Source organism: Sciurus vulgaris (genome assembly GCF_902686455.1).
Source record: "Sciurus vulgaris genome assembly, chromosome: 16".
Lineage (NCBI taxonomy): Eukaryota > Metazoa > Chordata > Mammalia > Rodentia > Sciuridae > Sciurus > Sciurus vulgaris.
The window spans coordinates 51,252,216-51,275,797 of record NC_136477.1 but is presented as its reverse complement, the minus strand read 5'-3'; the positions used below and the strand labels follow the sequence as shown (position 1 = coordinate 51,275,797).

General features: G+C 42.5%; 1 protein-coding gene across 1 annotated transcript in view; it reads left to right on the top strand.

The window, feature by feature from the left end:
- Positions 1 to 23,582, top strand: part of CACNA2D3 (calcium voltage-gated channel auxiliary subunit alpha2delta 3) — an 871,596-nt gene that overhangs the window by 314,470 nt on the left and 533,544 nt on the right. The window contains 1 exon segment of the mRNA XM_079115690.1: positions 16,914 to 17,076. Within this exon segment, the coding sequence (XP_078971816.1) occupies positions 16,914 to 17,076 (163 nt within the window).

Here is a 23,582-nt window from a genome sequence, read left to right as displayed (position 1 = left end):
GACTGTAACTCAGAGGCAGAGTGCTTACCTAGCACGTGTGAGGAACTGGGTTCCATCCTTGGCATTGCATAAAAATAAATAAATAAAACGAAGGCATACTGTCCATCTGCAACTACAAATAAAAATTTACAAAGAAAGAAGTGACACGAATGGCACGTCTCACAACTACCTGGGCACAAGTCCTCTGCCCCTGGATGGATGTTATGAAGATAATTGTGTCAACACAGGTTTTGACAGAAGCCTGCTTATTGAAGTCACATTTGACTGCTTCCCGGCAGCCACATATTGAGGTCCCAGCTATGAACAAGACAGCAAAGGTCTCTGTATTCACATGGAGCTCAAGTTTCTGATGGGGGAGATGTACAGTAAACTTATGGCCCAATTAAAAAAAAAAAAAAAAACTTCAGATATGGGGTGCAATAAAGAAAATAAAACTGTGTCATTGTCCAATATTGTACCCATGAACCATATGTGACTAAATTGAAATGAATGGAAATGAAATAAAATGTAAAAATCAGCTCTTCAGTCGTACAAGTGACATTTCAAGGGCTTAATAACCACATGTGGCTACTATGTCTGACAGTGTAGACACAGAACATGCCCATCATCACATGAAGTCCTGCTTGGGGGTGCTTGGCGTGGCAGCAACTATACAGATATCCTAGGGGGTGTTTAGGGAAGGGCTTACTCTGAATCCGGCATTTATGCTAAGATACAAATCCACCCATTTGAAGATTTGGGGGGAACAGCATCCCTGACAGAACAAATAGCAAAGGCAAAGATCCTGGAGTGGAAATGAGCTGTACCTGTTTGAAGACCCAAAGATGGGCAGTGTGTCTGATCCAGCTGGAGATGCAGCCAAGAGCTAGATTGAGTATGACTTTGAGTTTTATTCCACACCAGTGGAAAATCACTGTTTAAGCAAAGCAGTAACGGCTTTGATTTTAACAGGCTCATTCTGGCGCTATGGACAGAAGCCACATATTGAAGGCCTTTAGAAATCACTTGATAAACGAAAGAATGAATGGAAAGCTCAGCCAGGCTGGGGTATCCACTAGTCTTGAGTCTCCCTATGAGGGATTTTGGGGCCCTGATTGGAGCCCGTGGAGGGTTTTCTAGCTGCTTTGTGAAGTCACCCTTCAAGGCATTAGACTGAACAGCAGCCCTGAGAGCCTAGACCCTTAAAGTCTGTCCAGTTCCTATCTCTGTAGGTCACAGGTTGGCTCACCCTATGGCTGCCCTTAGTACCTCTGAGCTCCTGCTATGCTCTGTGGATCACTGTGGGGCAATGATGCTGGAGGACATTCACTCCCCTCTGCCTCCAGACTCTTTCAGTAATTTCGACTGAGTTCCTGCTCTGTACCACATCTTGTCTTAAGTACTGTAATGACAGTGACAGAGGAAGTGACAGCTGTGATTCCTGCAAACTTATACCTCACCCTTTAGAGAAGAGATCCCATCAACTAAATAATCACTCACTTAAGTAGATAGTGACCCCCAGGATAAGCACTATGTAGGGCAGTTTTGTGAGGTTATAGGAGGGCACAGGTGACTCTCCCAAGGACATGGGTCTAGGAAGACATGAGGATTCTGTCTGTAGAAGCTGGAGAAAATGTTCTGGACGGGGGCAACAGCCTGGACAGAGGATCATGGAGCATTGAAGACCAGCAGAGACCAAGGTGGCTGGGTGGAGGGTGCAGAGGGAGGTGGTGCTAGGTGTAGCTGGCAGGAGGGCAGGTCCATGCAGGGGGTGCATGCAGTCAGGAAGCTCAATCTCCTGTAAGACGAGGACTCAGATGTGGGAGGTGATACCGGCCTCATCTTACCTATGCAGACATTTCCCTCTGCAATCTGCCTGCCTGTTGGCCCCATCACAAGGGGAACTGTTCTCATTTGTCGAAACCCTAACTGATAGAACCAGATGGAATTGCCAATATGCAGCCATTTTTGACACACACACAAAAAAGATAGTTTTAGACAGGTGTGGTAGTACACACCTGTAATTCCAGCTACTTGGGAGGCCAAGGCAGGAGGATCACAGGTTTGAGGCCAGCCTGGGAACTTCAGTGAGACCCTGTCTCAAAATGAAGTAAAAAGAGGTGGGGGTGTAGCTCAGTGGTAGAGGGCTTGCCTAGCATGCATGAAGCCCTTGGCTTCAACCCTTGGCACCACACACACACGCACACACACACACACACACACAGGCAGTTTTTTATACCATTGAACCTAGTACTGTGCGTTAGGTCCTGGACCAAGTGCTTTTTATCCTTTCGCCATCTATCCTTCAGGCCAACTCCATGATAATAAGAGCAGTTGTGAACCCATTTTAGGGATGAGATAACAGCTTCTGGCTCAGCAGCGGAGCTGGATTTGAACCCAGCATGCTAGAGTTAAACACTCCACTCTGAGGCTCTTCAAACGAAATGCCAAGTGGCCAGCTCGCCTGCAGAAGGCAGCCATCCAAGGCCTGCCTAAGTGGCTTATTAAGGAGGCCGTTAGTACTTGGACTTGAGGACTCTCAGAGGCTAGAGATTCCAGATGGCTGGGAAAGGGATATTCATTATCTGCTTTTTTAAAGGAACTGTGACACTTGGGGAATTATAAGTGAGTTAATGTAATGTTAATACCTAGAAATATTCTGGAACAGATCATTTAAAAATCAATTTTCACATATAAAGAGAAAATGAGATTATTGAGCAGTAACCAGACAGCACTAGACCTTGGGAGAGGGGCTCGGCTGAGCCGCTCGTACGTGTCACTTCCGTGCAGGACACGCATGCATGGGGAGTTGGATATTTGCTTGGCTCATTTGGAACTAATATTCCTATTAATTTTTATTTTCTAATCTAAGTTGTAAAAAGCTGGCCATCATCCCAGAGCAGGAGTGGCGGGGGGGAGCACTAAAGAAGAGAGAACCAAAATCCATTAAGAGCCTGCTGTAGGCACCTTGCCCACTACTTTTGTGCATTTTATGCCGTTCCATCCTCAGAAAGCCCTGAAGAGGTAGGCGTTTCCGCTCCTACTTTGCAGAAGAAGAAACCAGTCAGAAGGACACTAGGTGCTTCAGGAAGCAAGCATGGGGCCTTCCCCGGAGTCCCTGCAATCGTGGCCAGGCCAGGCTGGTGTCTTGCTTCATGACAGAGCACAGAGTGAAATCCAGGCAGAGGCAGGCTTTGGAAGGCAAGGAGATGACTCAGATTCCTCTCTTGGCTGGGAACTAATTTGCAGAGAAGGAAGGGTCTTCCTGACCGACAGTGAAACAGAAAAATGTTCCTTAAGTGATACAGAAAAGGAGTGTCCATCTAGTTACTCATCCCACTATCTCTGACTGACAGCCACCAGGCCCTGGGCTCAGGGGCTAAGACCAGTGTCTCTGAGAAGGACAGATTCTCCAGGCGTCCAGGGACCCATGGTATCTACCTGGCCCTTAGGAGTTCACCATACAAAACATATCCTCTGAGGATTTCCAGTGGGCGGATCAGGAAAGGGCCAAAGAACCCGCTGAGAAAGGGAAGGGCTTCTGGAGAAGTGAGCGAGTCCGGAGCTTTGCAGGCCAATGGAGCTATCAGCATGGTTGCTCGAGTCCTTAAACCTCTATCACCCATGCTGGATGCTGATCACAGTGGTGGAGTTCCCAGTTACTCCATTTTACAGATGAGAAGACTGAGGTACTCTAAATAAAATATAAATATCTGACTATCCTAGGTATGAACATCCTATTATCTGTCTCTCAGTTATCTCTCCTATTTCTCTGGAGAACCCTGGTTAATACAGTCACGCGATTTGCTGCTGACCATGGGTCCTGGGGTCCAGTACCAGGCTGGATTTTGTGATATTGTCAGGTTCAGTGGTGAGTCGCTTCACTTGCGAGAAATACAGGCCCACCTCTCGGGGAGTTCACGGTAGGTTGTCTCCGCAATAAGCACATACAGGAAATAATTAGAGAACTTTCAAGGCAGAATTTAATTTCCAAGCCAAAATGCATGCAGCAGATAATCTTTGCCATGAAACAAGTTCTTTGCAACCGTGTCTTGGAGCTCTGTTATGTGACTTACCCAGCAGGAAGGGGAAGCAGAAGCCACCCTTGGAATCGCTGTCCCAGCCTAGGCCGCACATTGACATCAGTTGGGGAGACCAAAAGAATCCTGATGCCTGGGTCCCACCCAGAGATTCAGATTTAATTGCATTGAGGTTTGGCCAGAGTTGAGAAGCACTGCCTTAGGACATCTTGATATATGAAATTAGGTGCCTGTCACACGGAAAGAGTAAAGAGGGAACGAGGGCAAGGTTCAGGAAAAACTAGGGTTTACAGGCCCTCTCCTGCCAGCTGCCTGTTTGTGTAAATAAAGTTTTATTGGAACACAGCCACACCCATTTGTTTATGTATTGCGTTTGGGCTGCTTTCAGTAAAACAGCCAAATTGAATGTTGCAACAGAGATCGTCTGGCCTGCAAAACCTAAAATATTTATTATCTGGCTCTTTACGGAAAAAAGTTTGCCAACCCCTAAACTGGGGAGTGGTGAGTTTTCAAGGATGTGGGTGGTGTGGGAAAGACTGAGCCACCGTCGGAGGATGGCATGCTTTTCTGGGGGCTGAGACCCTGCTTCAGAAGCCTTCGCAGCACAAACAGGCCGTCACTGCCAACCCAGCAGAGAAGGCTCACAAACCGAGCCTTCTCGCCATCTAGTGAATCTGTTGAATCTGAAGCTGGACCTACTAGCACCCCTGTCAGAGGTGAAAATTGCCACCTTCTGTGACAATGCCTTGAAGGAGAGGCCAGCAGGATGCCCAGGTGGCTCCTGGGGAAGCCACGGGTATTGCCCGAGTTGGGCCTTGTTCTCTTCACCTTATGAGGTCAGCACAGACCAGCAGTTCTGGTCACTTCTCAATTTACCTTTGCACCACTCCTTTGGACCCACCCCTCTTTCCTTATTTGTGACAGAGGCTGTGCTTCTGTGTGACTTCGTCTCCTCCAGTTTTCCCTTTCCTGAGTCTGTGCCAGTCACTGCCTACAGTGTGATCTTCCTGACCATTTGCCTGGACATCCCAGGGCCAGGAGTTGACAGCAAAAATGGATCTGTGGAATTCAGGTCCTCTGATAGACCTGGACCAAATGGATTGGGACACGGTCACTTGGTCACTCAACCAACACGTGACTATCAGATGTCTTGGTGCCGGCGCCTGGGGATACCATAGCGAGTGAACATGGGCACAACTGTAGTGGCACAGCTGGTCTCATGGGGGGAGATGTGTGTGGCTAAAACTGTCAAACGAGCTTATTTAAATGACCCTGGGTTCCTTATAGGGACAGCAACTTGTCAGCTAAATTTGGGGAATTCTGCCTACAACACTCCCCGCCAAACTTTTTTTTTTTTTTTTTTTTCTTTTGTGGTGCTGGGGATTGAACCCAGGACTTTGAGCATGTCGGGCAAGTGGCCTAGCACTAAGCCATATCCCCAGACCCTAGCACTAAGCCATATCCCCAGACCCCTCCTTACCACACTGAAAGTGTACAGTGTTCCTTCTCAGAATGAGTTAGACGCTCTGAGAAGTTCTGCAGTGAAGGAGCCCTCCATGCTTTTCCTTAAACGCAGCTCTCCCTGAATTTCCCTAACTTTGTTCCTTTAACGAAATGTTTCCTTGTCAGTATTCTGTGGATTGGCTCGTGGTTTCACAGATCATACTTTGTGAACATCACTCTGGGACACAGCAGAGAAATGCCACACCTCAGGCTACACAGACAGAGGCACTGGAATGCCCAAAGAGAGGATGCCACTCTAATTTGCTCTTTACTCTGACACTTTTTTTTTTTTTTTTTTTGTCTTTTTGGTATTGGGGATTGAACCCAGGGACACTTAACCATTGAGTCACATCCCCAGTCCTTTTTTGTATTTGATTTAGAGACAGGGTCTCCCTGAGTTGCTTAGGGCCTCCCTAAGTTGCTGAGGCTGGCTTCAAACTCGTGATCCTCCTGCCTTAGCCTCCTGGGCCGCTGGAATTACAGGTGTGTGCCACTGCACCCGGCTTCTCTGATATCATTTTTGTAGTTGGTTTTAAAGTGCGCATATGTCAGCCTCAGAGCTGGGAGGCAGTGCACATGAGCTATAAGTAAATAAGCACATGGGAGTCACTCCTGAGCAAACACCAAGTCTAGAGAGTAAAGTCCAGGTGCCTTATCCAATATTCAGGACCTTCTCTGCTCTGGTCCCTCATGCTTTCCTCTCTGAGCTGCCTCTCAACACTCCTTTAGTTCAGCTCCTCCCAGCTACTGCCTGTTCTCCTGCCTGCCTACCTGCTTCCAGACCTTTGTTCCTGCTGTCTCTCCCCCTCTTATTGGGGCCGCATCTGCCAAGGCCTGGTCCTGGTGCAGCTTTGCTAAAGATCCCTTTAGCCAGAGAATTTGTTGGGTCAGATTTCTGCCTCTCACATACACTCCGCTGCAGGGGTTGGTCAGTTCCCTCCTGAAGGTCAAATATTTAGTGTCATTTTGTAAATTTTGGTAACTGAAGCTTTACTGGAACAGTCAGTCGTTCATTGTGTGTCCTCTATGGCCACCGTCAGGCTGTGATGGTAGAGTTGAATAGTTGCCATCAATACCCTATAATCCACCCCATAGCCTGAAATATTTACTATCTGACCCTTGCTAGAAAAAGTTTTGCCCACCCTGCCCCGTTGAATGACTAGCCATTTCTTCATGGACAGCTCCTTCTGAGCATGAGATGGGTTAGGTTCTGTGAACCACACACTGGTCCTGGTATTTTATATGCCATATTCTATCCCCTGGATAAGTTCCTTTGTGTCCCCTTCACACTTAGTAGGTCATCAGTTATACTCACAAAAGAATTGATTTATTCTGATCCCATACCGGGTAAGGATTCAGAAATACTGAGGTGACTTGGGCCAAACACACCCTTTCCTCCACTGATCCTAGGGACAAAGCCACAACCCTCATCCTGACAGCAAGGCATTCCAAAGCCTGCCAAACGATTATTCTTGTTCTCGAAATCAATACGGGCAGACAAATGGATTTGGGGAGGAGAAACAGAACGCACAATTCCAGCAGAACATTACAGCTGTCCCTGGGTAAATGATGACAGCTAGTAAAGCAAATCCTGCTTACCCCCCTTCCTGTCCTCTCTTCATTTGCATTCTGGGCTGTGGGGATTATTCAATTAAAAAAGTCAATTTAGAAGCTGCCTCCAGAGAGCCCGGGGGGAACCCTGGTTGCATTGTCCTTTACCCAGCAGGCCAAGGCTTTGTTTTGTTAATGTGACTCCCAGTTCTATGAGAGGAGGGAGGTGATAATTTGGGACAGTGCTGATAATCTGCCTAGAGCTACTCTATGGAAGATGAAGACTTCACTTAACAGTGCTGGGGGAGAAGCCTGCTGCAGATTCCTAGAAAGCAGATCCCTGGAGCGGGCAGCCGCCCCTGGTTCCCTTTGGCCTCGGGTGCTTCCCAAGCTGGTCAAGGTATTGCTGCCCTTCAAGTTGCTCCCTGGGGCTGATGTTTCAGTGAGAAGACCACCAGGCTTGCTCTTGTTTCTGGATGCCATATTATGGTTTATTCTACTTTTTTTAAAAAATGGTGAAAGTTGGAATTCGTTCACTTTGAGCTCCATCCCTGTAAAGTTCTTTCTTTTTTTTTTTTTAGTTGTAGATGGACACCAATATCTTTATCTGTTTTTATGTGGTGCTGAGGCTCGAACCCAGTGCCTTACCCGTGCCAGGCAAGCGCTCCACCACAGAGACACACAAATTCAACCTTCTGTAAACTTCTTGACTTAATAATTCAGAAAGAATTATAAGGTTGTTTTGTGACTTCGGTTTTTGTTTTTTTTTTTTTCTTAAGCCGAGGAATTAATTCCTATAAAGTAAAATAGACTGTTTTCTAGCATACAATCCAATGAGTACTGACAAATGAATATACCTAGTAACCCAGGTTTCATAAAGACACAGTATTTACCACACTCCAGAAGCTCTGTACCTCCCAGGAGACCCCAACCCTGGCCATCACGACTGAAAAATAATCTTGTCTGCTCTGGAACTTGGTGTCCATGGAATCACACATGCATACTCTATCGTCTCTGCTTTCTTTCACTCATAATGTTTGCGAGATTCATTCTTACATTGAGTGTATCAGTAATTTGTCCCTGAATAATAATCCACTGCATGAATATCACAGATTCCTTTGTCCCTTCACTTGTTCATGGACATTGAGGTTATTTCCTGTGTTGGCTCTCATGAATGGGGCTTTCATGAATACCCACATAAATATTTTTGTGAGCATATGTTTTCATTTCCCTTGGGTAAATACCTAGGAGTGAAATTGCTGGGTCAAGGGGTACTATATGCTTAACTTTGTAAGAAGCTACAAAATGTTCTTAGCATTTTATATTTCCATAAGCAGTAAATGAGATTTCTGGTTACTCTACCTCACTGGCTACAGTTCACATCATTAGGATTTTTAATTTTAGCTATTCTCCGGGTATAACATGGCATCCGATTGGGGTTTTTTTGTTTGTTTGTTTTGCATTTCCCTGATGACAAATGAAGTAGAACACATTTCAGTCTGCATGTTGGCCATTAATATACCTTCCTTTGTAACATGTGCTCATATTATGGTCTCCATTTTAAGATGAATTGTAAGAGTTCAGTGCACACGCTGGGGGCAAGGCATTTGTCAGATTACTTTATTATGAATTCTTTTTCCTTAGCAGTGGCTTCCTATTTGTTTTATTAATGGTGAATTTAATGAATGGGTGTTTTAAATTTTCCTAAAGTCCAAATTAAAAATTTGAAAAATTCTGCGTGAAAGCATGTGAAAGAGAACACAAAAAGAGAAAGGAAATGGAGGGAGTCCTCAGGGACCAGCGATGCTTTATTCAGCACTAGAGTGGCATATTTTTTGGGGGAAAAATGGCGGTGGTCCCCTAGGAGAGTCTGGTTTTTATATGGCTTTAGCAGAGCCAGGTCTTTGGAGGAGCTAGTTACTTTTGGTGGGTCCTCTTAGTGGGCAGGGCCAGGTAATGGGAGGAGTTTAGGGTGAGGCTGGAGGACAGGTAGTAACCATATCCTTCACTGGGTGCTTTTGTATCCTAGGCATTCAATGTCTTCCTAAAGGCTACATGGGTATTCTTCACTTTTTTTCTAGAAATGGTATAGATTTAACTTTTTCATGTGAGTTTATTATCCACCTTGAATTAATATGCATATGATGTGACATAAGAGTTGAGGATGTTGTTCTTATATGTTTAGTCATTTATTTCCATACAATTTGTTACAGCAATTTTCCCACTGCTGGGAGTGGTGGAACATTTGTCTGTAATCGCATGGGCTCTGGAGGCTGAGGCAGGAGATTGCAAGTTCAAAGCCAGCCTCAGCAAAAGTGAGGTGCTAAGTAACTCAGTGAGACCCTGTCTCAAAACAAAATGTGAAAAGGGCTGGGGATGTGGCTCAGTGATTAAGAGCCCCTGGGTTCCATCCCTGGTCCAAAAAAATAAAAAACAAAAGAACTTTCCCCACTGAATTATCTAAGCATCTATACTGAAAATCAGTTGAATAAATATCTGTTGCTTTATTTGTAGACTTTCCTCTGTTCCAGTGATCCATCAATTTTACTTCCAATACTACGTTATTTTGATTAAGTAGAGTAAGAATTAGTCAGGAATGTGAGGCCTAGAATTTTTTTCTTTCCTTTTTAAAAGTCATTTTGGATATTTAGCGACCTTTTATTTTCAAATAAAATTTAAAATTGGTTTGACAATTTCTACAAAGAGCTTGTTGATATTTTGATAGGGATTTCATTGAATTTGTACGTTGATTTGGGAATAATTGGCATCTTAGTAATGAATTTTCTGATTCTTGAGCAAAGTCTTTCCATTTATTTCAGTTTTCTTTAATTTCTTGCAGTCATATTTTAGGCTTTTCAGGCTTTGCACATATTTTAAAAATTTATGCCTAAGTATTTCATGTTTTCATGCTATTGTAAATGCTGTTGTTTTCAATGTCCATTTCCAATTGTTCTTTATTAATATGTTGACATAAATATATTTTAAAACATTGATCTTGTATCTTGAGGCTTTGTTTAGAGCATATTATGTGTATTCATTATTATTATTATTATTATTATTATTATTATTATTATTATTATTTTGTGGTACTGTGACTTTAACCCAGGGGCTCTCTGCCACTGAGCTACATTCCCAATCCTTTTTATTTTTTATTTTGAGGCACGGTCTCACTAAGTTGCTGAGGCTGGCCTTGAACTTTCCATCCTCCTACCTCTGCCTCCCCAGTCACTGGGATTATAGGCATGCTCAGTTCATGTGGAGTCTTTAGAGTTTTCAGTATAGATATTGTGTTGTATGCAGATAAAGACAGTGTTTCCCTTTCTGATACCTATGGCTTTTATTTATGCTTTTGTCTTACTTTATTTGCCAGGACCACTGGTACAATATTGAAAAAAAGGGGTTAAAAAAAAGACCTTCTTGCCTTCATCCTAATCTTAGGGGGAAATCTTAGGGGGAAAACATTCATTGTTTCATCATAAATACAGTTGTCTCTGATATCTGTGTGGAAGAGATTCCAGGACCCTCATGGATAGCAAAATCTGGTTCCTTATATACAATGATCTGTATTTGCATAAAACCTACACACACATCCTCCTGTCTACTTCAAGTCATTTCTAGATTATACTATCTAGTGCAATATAAGTGCTGTGTGAATTGTTGTTATACTATATTATTTGGGAATAATAACAAGAAAAAGTCTATACATGTTTGATACAGATGCAGATCCCTCCCCCAACATCTTTGATCCCAAAGAAACAGAGAGCCAACTGTGTGATGTTCATTACAGATTTTCTGTAAATGCCCTTATTCAAGGGTATTTTCCCCACTTCTAATTTCCTGAAAATTTTTATGATGAACAAAAACTGAATTCTGTTGAATGTTTTTCAGCATCTATTTGATCAATTATTTTCTTTGTTCTATTAATGTAGTGAATTATATTGACTAATTTTTCAAATGTTTAACTAACCTTGAATTCCTGGGATAAATATAAACTTGGTTATTATGTAGTATCTTTTAAATTATAGGTGGATTCAATCCAATATTTTGTGATTTCTTTTTGCATCTAGGGAATATTGGTGTGTATTTTTTTTTTTTAAGTTCTTGTTTCATTTTGGTGTCAGGATTATGCTGCTCTTGTTAAATACGTTAGGAAGCATTCCATCCTCTAATTTCCTAAGAGTTTATTTATATAAGATCATTTGTATTTTATCTTTGTATATTTGCTATAATTCCTCTGAATCTATAGTGGTTTGCTTGTTTGTTTTGGCATAGCTATTAATTGTGAAATCAATTTCCTGTGTATGTGTAAAGCCAGTCCCATTTTGTATTTCTTCTGCTGTTAGTGTTGGTAATTTCTGGTTTTCAATGAATTTGACATTTAACAAAATTATTGAATTTGGGGGCATAAAGCAATAGTCCCCGATCCTTCATTGTCTGTAGGATCTGTGGTAGTGCTTCATCTTTCATTCCTGATACTAGTATTTTGTGCTATCTCCTCCCCCCTCCCCCTTTTTTTTTCTTTTTTCTTTCTCAGTTGTATTGGTCAGCTTTGCTGTGAAAAACTATCTGAGACAATCTACTTCTTAGGAGTAAAGATTTATTTTGGCTCATTGTTTCATTGGTTTCAGTACATGGCTGCTTGGCCTCATTGCTCTGTGTCTGTGCTGACATAGTATATTATGGAGGTAGTACTTAACAGAGAAGTCCTATTCACCTTGTGGCAGCTGGGAAGCAAAGAGAGAAAGAGGAAGAGGCTAGAGTTCCAAAGGCATGCTCCCAGAAATTGAACTTCCTCCCACTAGGCTCCAACTCTTAAAGGTCTACCACCTCTCAATTGTATCATAGATATGTGATCAACCCTTTAATGCATGAGCTTTGGGGGGACAGTTCTAAACTATAACATTAATCTAGCTAGGGTTTTATAATTCATTAATTATTTAAAAAATAACTTCTGGCATCATTGATTTTTCCTCCCTTTGTTTATTTTCTGTTTTATCAATTTTTGGTTTTTTATTATTTTATTCCTTCTTTTAATATTGAATTTCATTCATTCTCCTTTTAAATAACTCCTTAAGGTAGAATCTTATTCATCTTGAAATTTTCTTCTTTTCTTTTATGAACTTTTCAATATGTACATTTTTCTGTAAGCTGTTAACTGCATCTCACAAATATTGATATGTTGTTTTCATTGTAATTAGTTTGAATATGTTTTCTAACTTCCCATGTCATTGTTTTTCATTGACACGTTTTATTAAGAATATGTTGTTTAAGCTGGGTGCAGTGAGTGGTGCATGCCTATAATCCTAGTGGCTCAGGAGGCTAAGACAGGAGGATTGAGAGTTCAAAGCCAGTCTCAGCAAAAGTGAGGTGCAAAGTAACTCAGTGAGACCCTGTCTCTAAATAAAATACAAAATAGGGCTGGGGATGTGGCTCAGTGGTTGAGTTCAATTCCTGGCCCTTCCCCCCAAAATAAAGAGAATAGTTATTTAATTTCTAAATCCTTAGGACTTTTCTAGATATCATTTTTTAGTATATATCTGAATGTCATTGATATGTTTATATCAGTAACCATAAATTCATTTCTGAATTTAGACTATTATTATCAGAGAATATACTTTGTGTATTTCAGACACTTAAAATTTTTGAGACTTGGCTCTGTGAATACTGTTGAAGAGAATATGTGCTCTGCAGTTGTTAGGTGTGGAGTTGAAGAAATATTAACTAGGTGAAGTGGATAAATAATGTTGCTACATGATCAACCTCCCCAATGAAAATCCTGAGCACTGAGTCTCTGATGAGCATCCCTGGGAGAGATCATTTTGAACAGGTTGTTGGACTCATTACTGTCATTACTGGAAGAATTGAACGTGACCTGTGATTGCACCAGGGCAGGCTCTTGGAACCTTGCAGCAGGTCTCCTTGGAACTTTGTCTAACATACCTCTTTCCTTTGCTGATTTTGCTTTGTTTCTTTTCACTGCAATAAATCTTTTCACAGAATCTACTTTTAGTTTCATTGATTTTCTTTACTGATTTCCTATATTCAATTTTATTGATTTCAGCTCTGCAAATTAAAGAAAACACATTATTTCTTTATTTCCTGCTTACTTCAGATTTAGTACCATCTGTTTTAGTTTCCTAGAGTAGAAGCTTAGGTGATTGATTCTAAGTTTTTTCCTTATATATATATATATATATATATATATATATAATTTTTTCCATATATATAACATATTATAATTATATATTATATATATAATATATATATATATATATATATATATAAAGTGCTACAAATTTCCCTTCAAGCATTGCTTTTGCTTCATCCCATAAATTTTGGTCAGTCATATTTTAATTTCCAAATTTCTCACCAGACTTCTTCTTTGGTCCATGTGTTATTTAGAAGTCTGTTGTTTAATCAAACTAGTATTTTGGGTCTTTTCAACTGTCTTTTTGTTATTGATTTCTAGTTGAGAGCATACTTTGTACAAATTTTCATTTTTCTAAACTTATGAAGCTATGTTCTATGGTTTCAAATGTGGCCAGTCTTGGTGAATGTTCCAAACTGGATCTTCTTATGCTTGAGAAGAGAGTGTATTGTATTCTGGTTAGATGAATATTCTACAAATGTCAATTGGATCCAATTGATAGTATAGTTAAATTGTATTCTGGCCATTTTTTTGCCTTCTATATCTGTCACTAACTGATAAGGGGGGTGTTGAAAACTTCAGTGGAATAGCGAATGTATTCATTTATCCTTGCAGTTCTATTGATCTTTGCTTCACTTATTTTAATCATCTGTGGTTGGTTGTACACACTTTAAGGATAATTGTACCTTCTTGGGGGATTTACCTCTTCATGATTAAGTAGTACCTATCTTTTCCCCTGATAATTCTCCTTGGTCTAAAATCTTCTTTGCCTGGAATTATCGTAGTATCTCCAGCTTTTGGATTAGCATTTACATAGTGTATCTTTTTACATTCCTTTTATTCCCCACCCCAGGTTTCAATTTGATTTTACTCTACCTACATTTTTATGTGTAAATTTCTTTTGGACAAAATATAGTAGGGTCTTGTTTTGAGTGTTTTTAAAAATCCATTATGACAATCTCTTTCTTTTAAATTGTGTAGTTAGGCCTGGTGCAGTGGCATACACTTGTAACTCCAGTGACTTAGGAGGCTGAGGCAAGAGGATCACAAGTTTGAGGCTAGCCTCAGCAACTTAGTGAGACCCTGTCCCCTATCTCAAAATAAAAAAAATAAAAAGGACTGGTATGTGACTTGGTGGTATATACCCCCTCAGTTTAATTCCCAGTGCCAATAACTAAAAGAATAAATAAGTAAATATAAGTAAATAGACTATTAACATTTAAAATAGTTATTGGTATACTAGGGTTAATATGAACCTTATTTGTAACTATTTTCCATTTGTTGCCTTTATTCTTTATTTTTGTTTTGATTTGTCCTTTATTCTTTTTCTACCTTCTCTAGTGTTAACTGAGCATCTTATGTAATTTAATTTTCTCTCTTTTGGCATATAAATTATACTTCATTTAAAAATTATTTTGGTAGTTTCTCTAGAGTTTTTAATATACATTTACAATTTTCAGTTTTAATTTTAAGACTTTAACTTATAGGTTACTTTCATTTTTTAATATATTTTTATGGTACATCATAACTATATATAATAGTGGGATTCGTTGTGACATAGTTGTACATGCACGTAATATAATTTGGCATATTTCATTCCCCACTACCTCCCTTTTCATTCTCCTCCTCCCTCCTCCTGGCTCCCTTCCTCTACTCCACTGATCCCTTTTCTAATTTCGGGATTTCCCCTTCCCCCCACTTTTATTTTGCACTTTTCTCTCTAGCTTTCACATATAAGAGAAAACATATGACCCTTAATTTTCTGAGTCTGGCTTATTTTACTTAACTTGGTGCTCTGCTCTTTAGTTCCATTCATTTTCCTGCAAATGACATAATTTCATTCTTGTGGCTGAATAAAACTCCATTGTGTATATATACCACGTCTTCTTTATCCATTTGTCTATTTGATGATCCCTAGGCTGGTTCCATAGTTTGGCTATTGTAAATTGTGCTGCTATAAACATGGGTAGGCATGTATCACTGACTTTAACTCTTGAGGATAAATACTGAGGAGTGGTGTAGCTGGTTCATATAGTGGATCCTTTCCTATTCTTTGGAGGAACCTCTACACTGATTTCCGTAGTAGTTGTAGTAATTTACAATCCCATTGTTGAGTTCACTTTCAAGCAATCCTATACCACTTCGTGAATAGTACAGGTAATTTATAACCGAATGTCTTAACCCATCTGTAGCTTCGCTGCGATATGCATAGGTGCTGATTTTTTAATTATTCATTGTGCTTGTGTTCTCTGAGCTTCCTGGATATGTGCTTTGGTGTGTGTCAATGATTTGGGAAAATTCTCAGCCATGATTCAAATATTTTTTGATTTCTTTTTTCTCCTTTTGATATTCTAATTACTTAGACGCTACTCTTTCATAATTGTTCCACAATTCTTTGATTCCTTGTTTTTCCTTTTGTTTTTCAGTTTGAGATGTTTCTATTGACATGTCTTTAATCTCATTGGTTCTTCAGTTGTGTCTAGTCTCCTGATGAGCCATTGGGCAGTTTTCATCTCTGTTATAGTATTTTTTATTTTTTAGCATTCAATATTGCTTTGTTGACTATCCCTCTCTCTGCTTATATTACCTGTTTTTGCACATTGTCCACTTTTTGCATTACTGGCTTCATCATATGCATCATAGTTCTTTCAACATCCTGATCTGTTCATTCCAGCCGCACCCACCGTTGACTATCTTGCAATAATACCACAGGACAGAAGAACACAAAGTCTGGGCATTGCTTTTCTGTGTTTGAATTCTGGCTCTGCTTAGCAGTTGTGTAATCTTTGGCTGGGTGCGTCGATTCTCTGTACCTCAGTTGCCTCATTTGTGCAGCAGAGACGCTCATAAAAATCTTCATGAAATTGTTAGAAGACCAAGCAAGTTAACCACGAAAAACTTAGAATAATTTTCGGCAGCAAGCAAACATGCTGTGTACGTTAGATCGTGAGGACGGAGCCATCTGTCAAAGGTACCCATGCATTCCCATGTGCGGGTCTCTTCTTTTTGGTACCCTCTTTCTTTGGAATGCTTCTTCTAGGTGCCCAGACAACTGATTCCTCCCCTGTTCAGCCTCTGTGCAGATGTCCCCATGGCAGCACACCTCCTGGAAAAGCAGTCCTTCTGCTCTTCCCCTTACCGCTTTGTTATTTTTCCATAGCAAGTAGGGATGATCTAACATGTATATGCTCTTTTTTTTTTTTTTTTTTGTTGATTTTTAACCTCTTTCAACTTAAATGTAGACTGCATTAGGGCAGGGTTGATCTCCCAAAGTAAAGAATTAAAATATTTTTAAGGGAACTTTCTCTAATTTCACAAAGTACTATATAGGGCTGGGGTTGTGGCTCAGGGCAGAGCGCTTGTCTAGCATGTGTGAGGCACTGGGTTCAAGTCTCAGTACCACATAAAAATAAATAAATAAATGTCCGTCAACAACTAGAAAATATATATATAAGTAATTTTCTAAAAAGAGAGTACTATGTAACCCCTTAAATTCATGGGTTTTCAAGACTATTTAATGACTTTGGCAAATATTTATATAGTGCTATCACACCTGAGCAAAAGCAGCCACAGACAGTCTCTTAAGACTTGAAGAGATTACAGGAGCCAATGGGGGCCCACGCCCTGGTGTGTCTGAGCTCACAGCCCTCCTCCCTAAGCTGTAGGTAACATCTTCTGACTTTCCTTTTCAGTATGAATACTTCAATGCTGTGCTGATCAATGAAAGGGACAAAGACGGGAACTTTTTGGAACTGGGGAAGGAATTCATCTTAGCTCCAAATGACCACTTTAATAATTTGCCTGTGAACATCAGTCTGAGTGACGTCCAAGTGCCAACGAACATGTACAACAAAGGTAAGAGCCCCTGCTGCTGTTCCTTTTAGAGGTGGAGTTGGGGGCTTGAGAGGCAAGGGTTTGGGATATATATACTCATTTAAAAAATATATATAGAGAGAATTATAAACCAAGTATGTCAAACAGCAACTGGGTAGGTAAAACTCATGCCTGCTTTTCCTGGAGAAGCTGGGTTGCTGTTTTCAACAAGCCCCTAACATAAAGTCTAGAGGTTGGCAGACTTTTTCTGTAAAGGGCCAGACAGTATGTTTCTTAGGCTCTGCAGGTCGTATATTGTCTGTGGCAACTGCTCAACTCTGCTGTTACGACACAAAAGCAACCCTAGACAATACATAATTCAGCTGGCAGGGCTGTGCTCCCGTACAACATTTTATCTACAAATAGAGATGACTGCATTTAACCTGCAGGCTCTGATTTACTGAGCCCTGCGTTATCCTTGCTCTGATCCCTGAAATGGTTCTTCAGGGCCAGGTGCTTCTGGGGTTCCAATGGGATCAGCTGGGCTCTTTTCTCAGACCACACGGCAGCACGGACTGTAGCAGAGGTCCTTGTCTCCAGGTTTGTGACTCCTCCCTTCAAGTCTTCACATAGACCCTGGGGTTCTTTTCCCAAAATTCTCAGCTGCCCACTAAAGTTGGGATTTTAGTGAGCAAGGACTGGGCCGATGCATCTGATGGCCTCAGGGGGGACCTAGCCTTCCACCTGTTTGTGGTTGTGACCCAGGGTGCGCCCTCCCTTTAGATGGCAGTTTCCCCTGTGATGTGAGTGACAGTTGTGTCTGCCTCCTGAGGCAGTTGGGAGGCCCAAGTGAGAAGACATTGACACAGGGCTTGAATTGTTCTTAAGGTTTCCACCGTCCTCATTCTTCATTTGGATTTTGCTCTACTTTGTCATATCTGGAGGCTCCTAAACGAGCATTTGTCCTGAGATAAGCAAGTCAGAAAGTCATGATGTCTTCAGAGGAGAAATCTGCCCCATTGTCTGCCGTAAAGGTTTCGAGGATATCAGCACCAGTTTTTATCACAGCATCCCATTTCAGAATTCTGTCTAAGTGTAGCTGACAGCAAGAATTGTTGTTTTGGACCCTGCTCTTCCTTCTATGGGCTGTGTGAGCCTAAGCAAGTAGCTTGGTCTTCCTGAGCTTAAGGATACCACCTCCAGAGGCGTGTGCAGCCCTGGACACAGCAGTAGCTCACACAAAGTACTCAGTGCATTTTGCATATCATTGTTATTTGAAAATAATGTGAATATTAATCAAGCTTCTCAATTGTTCTAGGTCACTGTTTAAGAGCCCAATCAATAATTAAAGGACTTTCAACTCTCTGACTCTGAAACATTTCTTTTGTGCTTGTTCTTTTTGGCTGGATCCCTGCTCCCTCCCTTTCCTGGTTTACCTGTTACCCATCCTTGAGAGTCAGTGTAAGAAGTTCCTCCTCTCATTCACTGTTCTGACAATTATTGTCACGTGTCAATGGTGAACTGGACACAGTCCCTCCCTTGAAGGGTTCACAGCTGAGTTTGGAACAAACATGTAATGAGATCATTAGAATATCAGGTGTCATATACTGGCTACAGTTATGGAAAGCCAGGGCACAGTGGGAACATCAAGAAAGGGACTTGCCACTTGCTGAGGAGGGCAGGGCCACAAATAGATCCCCCTCCCCTCCCATTTAGCTAATTGGTCTCTAAAGTGGAGAATTGATGTAAATCTGGATATCCATCAGAGGACTCTGGACTGGGCCATGTCCTATGCCCTATTCTTTACTTTGGTTTCTTCCTTAAGGGACAAAAGGAATCCAACCTCAGAGGGCTGAGCTCAGCTTTGTTCAGTGGGGTTTAGTCCTCAAGATAATCTTGTCAGCTGATGAAGACCTAAATGAAACTGTCCCTTTTTGTGCACTGGGGTTGGAAGAAAGCCATCTTCTTAGCATTAAATACATTCTCAACAGAAGATGAAAAATTAACAAGATTTTACAGAGCAATTTTAGGCATAAAACAATTCACAATGATCTTTTAAAAACTGACAGCAGCTTCAAGGTTGCTTGAGCCATTAGCACCATTATAGAGATTTAATTGCACCCTGAGATTTAAAGGCATAATTGTACCTTCCAATGTTAGCAATATGTAAGGGACCCGTGCTACCATTGATCACACGGGCTGTTGAGTTGTGCTTGTGACGATCTTGAGGCAGAATCCTAATATCCCGGTCTCTTGAGCAATGGAATGTAGGGGATGATACTTAATATCCTCGTCTGCAGCCCTCATGGGACCTGTCTATCATCCCCTACCCAGATTCAGTCACCACCCATTCAGGCTGTAAGGCAGGGACCAGGGTCAGCCAGGTACTGTATCTCGTCTCAGCCACTCAAGGGAAAGAAAAGAGAACTTCGGAAAATTCTTGTCTCCATTCCATCTAATTCAAACCAGCCCCACAGTCTTTTCTCAAACTGAAGAAATGTATTTCATGTTTAGAAAGCCCTCCAGCTCAGATCTAGTTATTGATGACATGTACTCAAAACACATGCTCCAAGCTTGGTTTCTGGCTGGGTTATTCCTGGTTGGAGATCCTGCCCCCTAACAAAGGAAACCAATACAAGGTCATTTTCTCCTAGCAGCCCCGACCCCGTGGGCACAGAGTAGAGCAGGTTGATACTTCTCAGGAGCTATTGTGTGTTATGTTCTTCTTCAATGAAACTGGCTGGTAAACTCCTGTTTTGTCCCATGTTCTGCCTCCTTGGCTACAAGGTCAGTGCCTGCCTCTGTGGTTGCTTTTGTCTTTGGCACTGAAGAGACTTGTAGCTTCAAAGACGGTGGCTCCTGGATAAGCCCTGCTGCTGCCCTGGGAATTCAATTAGCTACATTTGTGGGGTCTTTAGAAATACATTTTATAGGGTTTTCAGGTGCCCAATCAATGAATGCAGCAGTTTCTTTCCAACAGAGATCTCTGTGGGAGACTTTTTTTTGGTACCTGGGATTAGACCCTGGTACATTAGGTACCAGGGGCACTTAACCACTGAGCCACATCCCAGCCCTTTTTTATATTTTATTTAGAGACAGAGTCTCACTGAGTTGCTTAGGGCCTTGCTAAGTTGCTGAGGCTAGCATTGAACTCATGATTCTCCTGCCTCAGCCTCCCCAGCTGCTCGATTCCAAGTATGCACCACTGCAACTGGCTCTCAGGGAGACTTTGAAGACTAAGGCCATGCCTGACTCCATATCCTCCATGAGGGGACACAGGAGGCTTTTGTGAGAGCTGCTAAGATCTGGCAGAGGATTCCATAAAACTAAGATTTTTTTTTTTTTTTTTTTTTTTTTTTTTTTTTTTTTTTTAGAGTACTTTCTGGTGAGATCCCTTCTGTTCACTGAGCCTTCATCCCTATTGTCCCTGCCTTCCCTTCCTGCTTATCCAAATGCTCATTCTTAAGCAGTTCAACTGGGTGCAGTGGCACACACCTAGTAATCTCAGCAGCTCAGGAGGCCGAGGCAGGAGGATAGAGGGTTCAAAGTCAGCCTCAGCAACTTAGTGAGACCCTGTCTCAAAATAAAAAATAAGAAAAGGCTGGGGTATGTCTCAGTGGTTAAGCCCCCTGGTTCAATCTTTTTTTTTAATTTTTTTGCGGTGCTGGGGATCAAACCCAGGGCCTTGTGCATGCAAGGCAAGCACTCTACCAACTGAGCTATACCCCCAGCCCTGGTTCAATCTTTAGTACCAAAAAAAAGAAAGTAGCTGCTCAGAAGCCCTCATTCCTTTAGCCTGTGGTTATGTAAGTGCCTCTTCTCTCTGCCTTTGTTCTGGCCCTGCTTTGTTCCAGCAGTGGGGTGCGGTGCTCCCAGCTTTTTTCTCTACTTGGCGTTTTCTTAGGGGGGGAGCCTGCTGATTCAGCCTGGTGCCTCCTTGTGCCCCCAGCTCCTTTTCGACATGGCTTTTCCACCAAGTCTGTGCCTCCCAGGCTGTGAAGAGTCAGCCAGAGCCCTTGCTTTCCTATTGGGGCTTGCAAATGACAGAATCATACCCTGATTAATTTAAATGGAAAAGAAACTTTTTGAAAAGACATTGGTGGCTCACAGACTCTCCAAGAAAGACAGAAGAAGATGTGGAAGATGACTGGGAGGCGGGGGTCTGGGACCCAGAGTCACCCCCAGATCCAGCCTGGTGAGGACTAGCCTAGTGAGGACCCCCAAGCTTGCCCCATCAATACGTCTGTGAATACAAAAAATGTCTGCGCCTCATTTTCTTCATCCATAAATTGGAGCTGCTAATCATGGCGGCCTGCCAGGGGTGGTGTTGAGAATGAAGCATATAGAAGGATGCCTGGACACAGTGGTGACCCAGTGTGCAAGTGCTTTGATTTGAATGTGCATGTGAATGATGCATATGTTTGAACCTAATCACATAGGGGATGGTATCAGAAGGCAGGGCATTAGGTGACTAGGTTGCCGGGGCTCCAAGCTGGAGGAGCACCTTGTTGGGGGTGGGGGGCTGTGGAGCCGGTGGCGTGGGCTGGACCCCAGCAGCAGCAGGGACAGCATGTTCTATGGGGACCCAGAAAAGTAGCCAGGAAGCCTGGGAGGACTGGTTGAGCAGCGAGAGGGTGTGAGAACCATCAGGAGATTCCAGAAACTAAGGGGATAGGCAGAATATGTCGACAGCTCTGCTGCAAAGAGGTCTGGGCAGTAGAACCCAGAGACCCAATCACCCTGAAGAAGAGGGAGGAGGAGGTGGAGGAGCCCAGAGGAGAGGAGTGTGCGTGTCCAAGGCCTGGGTGACTGTCATGCGAGCCCTAGGGTCTGCAGCCCCAGAAAACAAGGTCTAGGGAGAATGTTGGTCTCATGAGGACTGGAGCCCCAGCCTGACATCCCTTATACAGTAGGTGCAAAATAAATACCCATTTCGGGGAGGGGAAATGAACAAAGACTGCAGTTAAAAAAAAAAATCTTTCCACTTTGTTCTTGCACACGGGAAGAAAAGACACAGGAAAGAGCCTAATCTTGTTTCTTCTTCCTCCCTTTGTCTCTAATAGAGGGCCTTCAGGAGGAGTAGGGTGTCCTAGCAAAGGGGATGGGAGGTGTGCCTTGCAGGCCTTAGTCCAGACCCTGGCTTCCTCTGCTGGACTCCCCTGCAGGATGGTCAGGAAGTCTCTGCTGTGCTTGGGGGCCCAGCCCCAGAAAATGGAAATGGCATTGGGAAAAGGAAGGCTGATAACCCCTGTTGCAGAGCGCAGGGAATCAACCTCTCCATTAAGATCCAATATGTTCTTCTGAAACCCAGGGAAGGAGCAAAGGTCCGAAGAGGCAGAATTGGGTCCCCTGTCTAGAAGCCACGTGCGTGTGCTGTACAGGACGGGCAGGATAGCTGGGTTTGGATTTGTTGGATGTCTCAACCTATTTTTCAAATGTTGGGTTTGATAAAACACAAAATGTGTTTTGCCAAGCACTTTTCTCCTTAATTACATGTGTATATTTTAAGGGAAATTTAATCCATATGTTTCTGATTCGTCTACACAGAAATCATTAAAATGTTGTTTTCTAAGAGCCATTTGATGTGCAAGAAGCTGCACGAACCTTTTAGAAAACTGTTTAATTTTTTTTTTTTCCTTCCTTTTTCCTTTGCACGTCTGTGGGTGTGGGTATGGGTGTGTGTGAGAGAGAGAGAGAGACAGAGAGAGCGAGAGAGAGCGCTCGCACAAGGAAGAGTGACTGACCCCAGGGAGTCAAAAACAAAGTCCAACTCAGAAGGGTTTCTTCTCTCCTTGGGACTCTGAACTGGATCCCTTGGAGTAGGCTTGAAGCTTGCTTTCTTGTCTATTCCAGCCCTACCTGAATGTCAATGTGACATGACCAAACATTGGAACTGGGAGTCAAGATCAGCGACTCCAGGTGAGGGCGCTGTGCTTTAGTTCTAGACAAAAACAGTCAAAACCCTCCACCCCCTGGGCTGTTGATGACAGTCCTCACTAAGTCCCAATGCACCAGTTTCTAAGCCCCAGTTTGCTTTTTCAGGAGCCCCTAGTCTATCAAAGTGAGCACAGAGGACTAAGGTGTGCGGCAAGACACACGTAAGGTAGTGCATTGAAGCGACACCACCGTTGTCTTCCTCAAGTACGCATAGTTTTTCTCTTCTGGTTTGGAAATGATATTTTATGTCATAGAACAAAAGTGCACAGTTTGAGTGTCTCGGTTCAAGTTCTAACAGCAGTTCCTTTGCACTTCTGAGTGCGTGCACTCTGGCACACAGGCGTAGCCCTGCTGGAAGGTGTGTGTGTGAGAATGCATCAGTTTGTGTCTGTATTCTCTCAGAAGTGCTATTTGTGGAAGATGGGTGCCATGTGGCCCTTTCTGCCTGTCCACACCAAGTTTAATTTAGAAATCACCTTTGAATGGATGGATGGATAATGAGCAGATGCGTGAGTGACTTACCAAGAGCCATGCTCATGCACTTTGCCATGAGGTGTAGGGTGTAGGCAGTAGTGGAGACCACCCTCCATGTCTGGACCCAACACTAGGGC